We start from the raw sequence: 11,986 nt of genomic DNA on the forward strand, positions 1-11,986 counted from the left end.
ATGTGAAAACAACACACTATTTTTACAAGGTAAAGATACATCTATAAAATAGTCAATTTGCATTATTTTGAACTTCACCGAGTGACCGGGGGTCAAGCCTAAAAGGAGTATCGTTTGCAGATGAAACAGTATTCAGAATTTGAACGCAGTGCGACGAATGCAAGAGCTGTTATATATATAAAAAATTATTCTGTGGTCTTTAACTTGACCAAATGCCTCTCGGTTACTGCCGCAATATGTTTGATCTGATGCTGAAACAACTTAACAAATTTGAACGCAATTTCAAGAACGACAACAAAGTTGACTCAAAATTTTACGAAAACTGTCAACAGGCGGACAAGGAGCTGCTAGACACCACCAGCATTGATGTGCTAACTCCTACATATAAATGAGATCACGGTTAAACATTAAGAATATCTGTATTTAAATTCTTGTCGTGCGAAAAAAATCCTCACAGAGAGAGAGAGAGAGAGAGAGAGAGAGAGAGAGAGAGAGAGAATAATGTGGTTGTGAAACAGTGCCTCCAGACTGACAGTTTCTTATCTGACCCCTGACCTCAATGTCTGACCTTGAGCTTTGAATTCAACACATATGTTCAATCTCTGTTGCCAATAGATGAAATATGTGAGGTATGAAGCACTTCTATTCAAAAATATTAAAATCAAGCTGCATAATATATAGAGGACCGGACAGAGAAACAGACAGACATACAGGCCAGTTACTAGATATCCCTGATAGTTCATTTGAAGCACAAAATCAATGGAACATCATTGAGTGAAGCTTTGTTACTTTTTCGTCATTCCATTTTAGCATTATTGTTCATTAAAATTATATTTGGCTAAAAGATTCTTTTGCCTTCTCAAGACACCTAGAAAGAAATGGACTTTCCTGAAAAGGTCAACTATTAGGTAGATAGAACACAGGACTTAGGCAAAGACCAAGCGCTAAGAACTATGAGGTCATACAGCACTGTAAGGGAAATGGGCAGTTAAAGGTCTGAAAGGTGTAACAGGAGGAAAACAATTGTTAGGAGAGGATAGAAAGACAGATGGAAGAAAGAGAACATGAACAGAGATACAGTAAAAGGTATGAAAGAGGTTGCAGCTAGGGGCCGAAGGGACCCTGCAAAGACCCTTAAGTAATGCCTACAGTACACCACGTGAGGTACACTGACGGCACTGCACACCTACGGGATCAACCACGTGAGAAAAAAAAAATCAGACGATAGCACGAACAAATTTTACTGAGAGAGAGAGGAGAGAGAGAGAGAGAGAGAGAGAGAGAGAGAGAGAGCATGGCCACAACCCCTCCAACTGATGCAATTATATAAAATACTATTTTTTACTCCCATAACATGAGGTTTCGTCAGGTAAGTGAATATCTGTTTAACAAGCAAACAGACATCCTGAAGAAATAAATGCTCAGTAAATTTACATGGGGAATTAGCCACGGCGTATTAAACAGAATAACCGCAATATACAATATACATGCTTTGCATTGCTTACATATCAATTAGGGGATATACATTACTGCGTATGAAGAGGTAACATCAGGTTCTTCCTTCAATGATGTATTATATATATATAGGAGGCGTCAGCAGTTTCCAGTGGAGGCGCGAGCCCGTTGGGAAAAATAAAAAAAGTTTTCTCTAATTGTACTCGTAATTAGTCTCTTAACAAGAGTGAGGAAGAACTATTCAGAAGTTTATGCAAAAATGCATTGCCTTATAACATTAGCTCCCTACAGTCTAATACTCTAGTTAGACTAGTTGGTCTCACCATGTTTTATATTTATTTGCCTCCCTCCCTGTCCCTGGAAGCCCCTTCTCTTTCTCTTTCCTTTAAATCTGGGAGGGAATTCTACTCCTAAATGCAAGAGTTGGGGGGGAGCGGGTGGTGGTGGCCTTGGAGCGAAGGACCAACTTTTAGAGAGGTCATGGTAATAAGAAGGTTACGAACCACTGATTTAGAGGAAAACTTTCGTCACTCCTTATCACATCATTACATGCACCAACTTCCTGTTTCAGCATCCCTCTTTAACAAATTCTTCTGCTCCCCTTTTTCTTTGGGAATCAAGCACAACAAGCAACGAAGTCCGTTTTCAAACATTCCGAAGAAATCCGTATCTGGCCACAATATACCATTCCTTTCTATGTCACGAACCTTTCAATTAAAATCAGCAGATGACGACTTTTGCTATAGCCTCCATGCATAGCAAGGCACAGATTTAATACTCCCATAACTAATCCCTGTCTACACACTATTACATTTTTGGGGGGAGGGGATGGGGGGACGTACTCAACCGTAACCATACCATCTTTGGATCAACTGGCCCCAATCTTTCCTGGTACGATGAGTGCTGTACCGTCATATCTCTATCCTTCCAATATACATTATAGTCATTCTTTGTACGTCTATTCTTCCAAAAAATGTCATTCCCCTTAGTTTTATTCAGTGGTAAAACTCCAAGCCTTCTTTACTTAAACAAATCAATTACTATACTCCTCTCTTCATCACAACGCCCAACTATATCAAACCCCCCAAAATGAGGATTATTTTTCCTCTATTTTTTTTTCTTTTTTGCTTTTTTAGCAACACATTCAAGGTACGGTGACGTCATTTCACACAGCACAAGGCAGCAGGACAATTACACACACACACACACACACACACACACACACACTATATATACATATATATATATAATATATATATATATATATATATATATATATATATATATATACACAATTGTCTCTAGATGTTCAACTCAAGTCGCCTATTTATCGTTGTATCTAGAGTCTAGTCTAGACCACTGGCCAAGGCACGAATTCTGGCAGAGGCCATAACCACATGTCAACTAGACAGTAGATTCGGTATCAAGAATAAATCTTCGGCTTAATATCTCCGACTAAATAGTCAAGCGTGTAACTTACAAACAATAAATTCATGTAGATACTTATAATCATAAAACAAAAAGCAACCCCAGCATACATACTTAAATGAGAGATGTGTATTTCTGGTGATAGAAGTTCACTCTCGACGTGGTTCGGAAGTCACGTGAAGCCGGTGGCCCCGTTGCTGAATAACCACTGGTTCCATGCAACGTGAAAAACAATACAAAACAAACAAACATACTTGAATGAACTTACAAACCCCGTCACTAAACCCTTTTCTTATTGGTAACCGAAGCGTCCGTCTAGTCTCTAGTCCTTTGTCCCCGGAATGGAGAAGACCTCTCCCTTGTTCGTCCGTTAAAGGGGTTAATGTTAACGATCCGGGCGCTTGTTGTAAAGGCTTAAACAACTATCACACCCTTAAAAACACTAGTCCATTCACGCGTTTGATGAGGCTGGCGACTTTCTGTAATCTTCGTGTTTTCTTTCATTTTTCAGACCATCGTTAATGCTGGGCTGACGCGTACCTATGAGTCTGTGGTCACTGTTTTTGAAATCAAATTAGGATATGTAGAGGTTAGTGACCGCCATTTATGTACTACGCACGCATACACACATCTTGCAATTAGTAGGTTGTGCGACTTTTCAAATACTTGAGCCTTTTTTTTTATCCACCAATGAAGGACAATCGGATGACAATTTTAGTAGTAGTTTAGGTAAGCCTTGTATAAATACGTTTATAATTACATGACCTAAAATTCTCTCTCTCTCTCTCTCTCTCTCTCTCTCTCTCTCTCTCTCTATATATATATATATATATATATATATATATATATATATATATATATATATATATATATATATATATTATATATTGGTTTCTTTAATTTCCAATAATATACGCGCCAAAATTCTTTAGCGGCATTGGTCCAGATATTGAGAGATACGTCTTTTGCATGGGTAACTTAAACAACTGTTGATCGAGATCAAGTGATCAACGATCAACATTACCAATTTTTTTTATCTTTGTTCTACTTAAACGAAATAAGAAGGACGGCATCAAAGTTACTTTATGAAGGGAACAGTGAATAAATATAAGTGACTGGTATTTTGAAGTAAAACCAACCTGTCTCATTAACTGTTAAACTTTATAACGTGCAGAAATGAAGTTATTTAAAATATTGAATTTCTAGTAAAGTTCTAATTGAGGGTACCGGAGAAATGGGAGAGAGAATCTCCAAACATTTTATTATTTTGGTCTTGTGGGAAATCGCAAACTGGCAGGACCTTAGGCTTAGGAACTTCAACATCGGCTACTAAACTTTCCAACTTCAACTTTCAAGACATTCGAATCTAGGAAAAAAACAAAAAAGGGGAAAAAATAAAAGTTAAAAAGTCCCAGGAAAAAGTTGGGAAAAAAAGTCACATTTCCCATGTGACTTTATTACCGGTAACCGTAAATGAATGTGACATTTTTACCTGTGACTTTATCCTAGCCAAAACTGACTTTTTCCCTGTGACTTGATTACCGGCCACCAGCTACTGTGAAAAGTACATTACCCTAGAAATTCTTGAAGATGAACTATAGTAGTTAGAAATTTGGTACGCAATTCACAAAAGGCCTATTAAACAGTTCTACACTACGGGCTGCTCTATGAGCAAGAGCCCGTGCTGGTATAAGGCCAGCCTAATCTCAAACAACAAAGAGTTCTATCATGTGGCTTGTAAAGTACGATTTTGCTTGTACAGTGAGCACACAGTACCGTGCAAATTTCTGTCGAAAGTATTTAGGTGATAACTGCATTAGGCTACACAGCCGATAGCAAACTCAAGTAGCCTATTGTACCCTAAATTAATCCGTGAGGGTAAAGTGGATGCGAGAGGTGAAATAAAATACTTATAATGAAAGGACATTTTACAACTGTGAACGAATGTTGCGCCGAATTTGATGAAATTATTGCCATAACATAAAAATTTTAATTTTGCGAACCTAAGTATTGCTAAACGATTTCTCTAATTCTATTATACATACATATAGTATATATATATATATATATATATATTATATATATATATATATTATTTATATATATATATCTCAAAAAATCACCATAAACGTGACTGGAAAATCTTCAAGTAATCAAAGTCCACAATTATGTAAAATGTGTATTAAAAATACATAAAAAAACGGGAGCTTTCGTCTACTTGATCAGTAGACCTCATCAGCCATACTGATTTCTTTTTTCAAAAATTATATACAAAAAGTTACGAAGGACAGCAGGAAAACTCTGGAAACGTCTCCAAGGTAGTTCAACCACGACGATCGGCTCGTCTTTTTGGCCAGACATTTGAACGAGGAATAACATAATTAAAAGAGTTTGTTTTGGTGGTTATCTCCCTTGGAGACGTTTCCAGAGTCCTGCCTGTCCTTCGTAACTTTTTTGTATATAATTTGAAAAGGAAAATCAGTATGGCTGATGAGGTCTACTGATCAAGTAGACAAAAGCTCCCGTTTTTTATGTATTTTTATACACATTTTACATAATTGTGGACTTTGATTACTTGAAATATATATATATATATATATATATATATATATATATATATATATATATATATATCTATATATATGTGTGTGTGTGTGTGTGTGTGCACGCGCGCGCGCTTTTGAGTGGTTTACCTATGTAGATAAGTCAGAACTTACCTGAAAAACAATTACAAAAAAATGCACACAGACATTTACAGATCTACACAGTAGTTTGCATCGCATGCAAAGTATGTTCGTTGAGAGTATGAGGACATTATTATTATATTTACCTATCGTTGCTGACGATTAGATTCTGCTTTCCCAGCCGTGATTTTGACGTAGAGACAGGACGCGCAGCCGACCATTTCACCAATGATGCATATTACAACAATGATAACCTTTATAACACTATCCGCTGGGGCATTTTTTCACGAGAAAATCATCTTTATTGAAAATCTGTTAATTCTATATGAAAGCTCTTTGTATGAATTTGAATAACAGTAAACAAATGGAATGAATGCCACGATGGTGAGTACCATTTCATGGTCGTGTGACAGTATGGGCTTTCATGTTGCTTCAAAATGGTGAAGGAGGAAGATACACCGGTGGTCTTGCTTCAGACGTCACTTTACTCATACAACCTTTACAAACATCCCTCCATTCTAGCTGTGTATATGTGATACATCGTATTTCACTGTTTCTGGTGGTTATTAATGACCTACCAGAAGTAGACGAATAACAGATACGATAACCATGATAGCCTACCATTAGGAACTAGTTCTCCGAGCGGATGGCGGAATGATGATTTGCCATTGAGACTAAACTAAAGCAAAGTACAGCAAGTGTGCTTACGACACCTGAGGACGTAAATTCTTATTTCTTGCTAAACCGTTTGAGTTTTTACCTAATTGAAGGTCAACAGAATGTGATTTTGTTCGTGGGGAAACTGCAATCATTGTAGTACTGGAGTAGTAAAAGCTGTAAGTAAATATTAGTAATTAAAACGTTATGAGCATTGGACACTGGATATACAGCCCTCCGCCACTTATTACTTGTTCCTCAACTTCGGCTTTGGATAACCGAAGCTAGAACAGTTATGAAAGATAATCAAGAGTTCCTAAACGTTTATTATTGTTGGATGGAAACCGTTTATCTTTCTGTCCCAGGTTACAAGTAGGCATTATTTCTAGGTATATTATTTTGATACAATAGTAGTATTATTGGGAAGCTTTAATTATGGTTCAGCTTGTCTTTACCTAGGTCTATACCCAGAGTTTTCTCTCTCTCTCTCTCTCTCTCTCTCTCTCTCTCTCTCTCTCTCGTAAATTGTTCATATGCTCAGAGTGATATGTAACATTTTGTACTTTAAAGGCTTACACCAGAGCACTCAGATACCCTTCTCAATACAGGTTAACCTCGCAGGCTACTCAAATCACCTAACGTGGATTACGGTCTAAATTAGCAACCAGCCTTTCAGACTAAACAAATGTACTCCATATTAGCAATTCACAGATACAAATACGAAAGATTAGTAGCGTTACTGAAGGTGTGAGATATAATCGAGCTCGATAAATAGGCCTAGATGTATTAGCCTGAACGTTGTAACAGCCCTGGTTATGGGGATATACCATATGGATGACAAATAAAAATGAATATCCGTTTGCCTTTGTGTCCGACTTATCACTATCGGCAACGTTAGGACTATCGGCAAATGTCTCACACGTTTAGTGATACTTGAAAATAAATACAGTGTTGGTTAACGGCCGTCTACATCTATCGGTAGGTATGAGATATAATTAAGAATAAATAGTACAGAGTAATGATAACTCTCTCTCTCTCTCTCTCTCTCTCTCTCTCTCTCTCTCTCTCTCGTGTTTGTAAGACTTCTAATGTTTTGTTGATTCGGTCAGTGGAAGTACTGTCAGTTAATATGGTATGTTATTTAGTATTATTATTATTATATTATTGTTTCCTGAGAGTTCTTTAGTAACTGTGAAATCCACTTATCTCATGGGTATGTATGTATATGTGCAGATGTCTTGTCTGGTCTCAATAACTAAAGGGAATTTCTTTACTTTTAGGCAATGTCATGGAGCTGGAAGCTGGTAAGTGTAATTGTTTCGTTTTTTATCAATATAGGAATTATTATTTCTCGTACTAGTATGATGTTTGGTTTTTTTCTATTTTTATTGAATAACAGTGGCCCTTAACCTTTTTGATATCTCAGAAAATGTGCTCATATCCCCATCCAAAATAAATAGAATACAAACGAAAGAAAATTTTCAGTACATTGCACTGGCTATCATATCTTGTACCCCATGGTTTAAGGTTTTGTACCCCTTGCAATGCACAACAAAATGCAGAGTAACATAATGTACTCCACATCCAGACAGCGACTCAGTGGCGTGGTTGGTATGGTGTTGGCGTGCCACCTCGGTTGCCGCGAGTTCGATTCTCGAGCATTCCATTGAGGAGTGAGAGATGTGTATTTCTGGTGATAGAAGTTCACTCTCGACGTGGTTCGGAAGTCACGTAAAGCCGTTGGTCCCGTTGCTGAATAACAACTACTGGTTCCATGCAACGTAAAAACACCATACAAACAAACTCCACATCTAGACCTGTGGCCAAGGTCTACAGAGTATAAGGCTTACCTGTGGCCACCTAATCCCGTGGGCCAGCTTCTCAAACTACCAAACCACCGGCCTCAAAGTAAATATGCAAAAATCAAGTTAGTACCCTAGATCTACATACACAGGTCTAACACTCGTTAGCGGTGGAAAAATATGACGTCACTGACGCCCGTCTTGCCGCGGTGTGGTATTACATCTGGCTTTGCTACATGAACCTAGTCAGTCGGCTTAGTTTGATTGAGATTTCCTAAGAAAGTGAATTTTAAATATCTTTTAAAAATCCATGCACAGATAAAAGTGTATTTGCATTTGCTGATGCGCCTCACATGATTAAGCTAATAAGGAAAAATTTTATGGAACATAGTTTCACACAGAACCGGGAGTTTTATTTCATCTGCTTCTGTACTAGAAATGTTGGATAAAACGGCAAATGAATACAGTTTAACACCAAAACTGATTCAGAATCACTGTGCCAGGAACTCAAAGGCAATATGTAAAGTATGCAGCCCAGTTAAAGTTCAAAACATGTCCACTACTGTAAAGTTTCCAGGAGAAAAAGGTTTAATTTAAGAGTGATTGGTGACAGCTGATTTCGTAGATGTAGCAAATGACTTATTTGAATAATTCCAGTGAAAGGGATGGAGATGTAAACTCAAGAATGCCTATGGTGTGATAATAATCTACTAGAAAGCAATTTTAGGTAGGATAGTACACAAGATGAGAAATATGAGTGAAAGGGTATGCAGGCCGTTATTTAAGCCTTCAGAAAGGTATAATTTTTTTCTAGCAAATATTTGATTGGAATATCTATGGATATTTTAGCTCTTTATTTAGCAGAGATTATATAATGATTTAGAGGATGAATCAAGACTGCTTGGAACCTTATTTTGGATCAGTTAGGGGGATGTATGGTCCTCATGAATACCCCAATAATTTGAGTTGCAAGTATCGACTCTGATCCTTTTTTACCTTTGGTGCATCACCATGCCGTGACCGAAATAATGAGTTAAAAGCCACAATCATGTATATGATAGTGTACGTTTCCAAAATACAAAAAGGACAAAAACAGGGAACTGATCGTTTGCACAACAATCGAAAGCTCCGTTTTTAACCTTTTCTTATTTTGAAAAATACATCATCAATACATTATTGTGGCTTTTAACTCGTGATCCCTTTTGTTAGGGAAGGAACAGCCCATCCTGAGACCCGTGGCGGGCCTTGCCCGCCAATCCCCGGGACCAGTGACGGGCCTCGCCCGCCCATCCCAGAACCCGTAGCGGGCCTCACCCACCTGTCTCGGGATCTGTGGCGGGTCTCAGTCGCCCGTCCCGAGGCCCATAACGAACCTCAACCCCCCGTCCCAGGACCCGTGGCAGGCCTGTCCTGGGACCCGTGTTGAGCCTTGCCTGCCAGTCCTAGGTAACAGGGCCTGCCATCCCGAAACCCATGGTGTGCCTTGCCCACCCATCACGGGACCCGTGGTGGGCCTCGCCCGCCTGTCCCGGAACCCATGGTGGCCCTCGCCCACCCGTCCCAGGACCTGTGGTGGGCCTCGCCCACCCATCCCAGGACCCATGGCAGCCTCGCCCACGCGTCCTGGGACCAGTGGTGGCCTCACCCACCCAACTCAGGACCCGTGGTGGACCTCGTCCACCTGTCCCAGGACCCGTGGCGGATTCACTCGCCTGTCCCTAACCCGTGGCAGAATTGCCCAGCCGTCCCGGGACTTGTGGCGGAATCGCCCGCCCGTCCCGGGACCCGTGGCAGAATTGCCCGCATGTCCCAGGACCCGTGGCAGAATCGCCCGCCCGTCCCGGGATCCATGGCGGAATCCCCCGCCCGTCCTGGGACCTGTGGAGGCCTTGCCCGCCCGTCCAGGGACCCGTTGCGGAATTGCCCGCCCATCACAGGACCCGTGGCAGAATCGCCAGCCTGTCCCTGGACCCATGGCAGCCTCGCCTGCGCGTCCGAGGACCCATGGGGGCCTCGCCAGCCCACCCGAAGACCTGAGGCGGGCCTCACCCATCCGTCCCAGGACACGTGGCAGCCTCGCCCGCCCGTCCCCGGACCAGTGGCAGCCTCGCCTGCCAGTCCCAGGACCTGTGGTGGGCCTCGCCCGTCCATCCCCGAACCAGTGGCGGCCTAACCCACCTGTCCCGGAAACTTGGGGGGGCCTCTCGTGATCGTTCTTCTTCAGAAACAACGTTCTAGCTTCGAGTGAGTGGGCCCTGTCTTGCCAGGCCTGCTGTTGCAACACCTGAGCGATCTGGATCACACGAGTGAGTTCTTCCTTCCGCCCGCCTTCTGAATCTCTTCGTGGTGGTCGAGCCTCTGTTGCAGCTGAAGAATTATCCTGTCCAAGTTCACCTGCTGCTCTCTCTAGCCCTGGATGGTGTCTCGCAAGGCCACAATTCTCTCGTTCAGTTCCTTTTCCTTGGGCTGTTCAGCTCCATCAGCAGTCAGGAGGAACCTCACCAGTGAATAGGCAGCCACAGTTAACAAGATGACTATTCCTGCGTTAGACTTCTCTCCGTACTCCGAACAACATCTGGACAACAACGTTCCAACAACAGCTGAATTGTGTTACCTGCAGGTTGCAGAAGCCGTACCCAGTTCATATACTCTCCTCTCTCTCTCTCTCTCTCTCTCTCTCTCTCTCTCTCTCTCTCTCTCTCGATTTTTCCTTGATTTTCTATATTTTACAAGAGATATTTCGATTTATCAAAATATAGCAGGAAATTATCTGAAAGATTTTTATTATGCCTTGGTCCTCTTAGGGTTATAAATTGCAGTACGTATCTTTTTTTGTCTGATGTCTCTCTCTCTCTCTCCTTCTCTCTCTCTCTCTCTCTCCTCTCTCATCTCTCTCTCCTCTCTCCATGCGGGATTTTTTTCATCTTATCTAATATATTTGGGGATTTTCCTTTATTTACCTTTTTGCAACTGAGGAACTAGGAAAAAATGGCAATTTTTTTAAAGATTAGTTTTATTTTTGTTGAATTTTACAAGATAACGAAAAGATACAATTCTAAATGAATTAGCCGAGACACCAAGAGAAATAATATATATATTTATATATAGTAATTAACTATTCAGCCATAATGTTTTTACAAAAAACTATAGGTAAGATCTAAGATTTTAAATTGATATCATATGAGACAAAGAAAAGATAAAACGATATTTAATTATATTAAATTTTGTCCTATATAAAAGTGAAAATAAGATATAAAGAAGTACAATTTTATTAGAATATAACTTGGTTCGTAAATTGAAATGCAATATAGAAATAAAGTAGAAAATCCTAACAACCCCATTTCTATTTGAGGCCAAATGGCACTAGACTCACTATGACTGACGTCAAAAACAGGTCCAGCTTAATTTGTGACTTGACTCAACGCAACGTGACGTTACTCGATGCATTCGGTGTGAATGGTTTCTTTTAAAGGCCCATACAAAGCAGTGTTAAACTGGGCTGGCGATTCACGGTGAGTTATGAATTAGAGTGACTCGACTCGATGCGACGCTACGCGACGCATTTGGCGTGAACTCACCCTAACACAAAATCTAGATCTTGAGAATTGGTCCGGTACGTAATATCCATGGGATTACTAATTTCCGTCTCGACCCTCTCTTATCGTAGCACATTTGATATTAGGACCTACTACTGCTAGTAGTAGTACCCACTACTACTAGTAGTAGTAGCACTACACCTAGTAGTACGACCTCTACTACTACTAGTAGTAGTAGCAGTATTACCGGTACTACTAGTAGAAGTAGTGCTAATACTGCTAGTAGTGGTAGTAGTATTAATTATAATTATTCTAATTGCGAAAAGAATTGGTAGATGGTATTTCTAAACTCTCTCTCTCTCTCTCCTCTCTCTCTCTCTCTCTCTCTCTCTCTCTCTCTCTTCTCTCTCTATCATATGACTAT

The 11,986-nt window shown here is 40.3% G+C and overlaps 1 protein-coding gene across 1 annotated transcript; it reads left to right on the forward strand.

Moving 5' to 3' along the window:
- Window positions 1-9,563: 9,563 nt before the first annotated feature.
- LOC135223166 (basic proline-rich protein-like) lies at window positions 9,564-10,199 on the forward strand. The gene has a single exon (XM_064261670.1). It carries the CDS (start codon window positions 9,564-9,566, stop codon window positions 10,197-10,199), a length of 636 nt encoding a protein of 211 aa, XP_064117740.1.
- The last annotated feature ends 1,787 nt before the right edge of the window (window positions 10,200-11,986 follow it).

The sequence above is a fragment of the Macrobrachium nipponense genome, chromosome 8 (assembly GCF_015104395.2).
Source record: "Macrobrachium nipponense isolate FS-2020 chromosome 8, ASM1510439v2, whole genome shotgun sequence".
In the NCBI taxonomy this organism is placed as follows: domain Eukaryota; kingdom Metazoa; phylum Arthropoda; class Malacostraca; order Decapoda; family Palaemonidae; genus Macrobrachium; species Macrobrachium nipponense.

Excerpts from the sequence above, each read along its gene's own strand:
- LOC135223166 (XM_064261670.1), top strand. The coding sequence starts at position 9,564 with ATGGTGGCCCTCGCCCACCCGTCCCAGGACCTGTGGTGGGCCTCGCCC.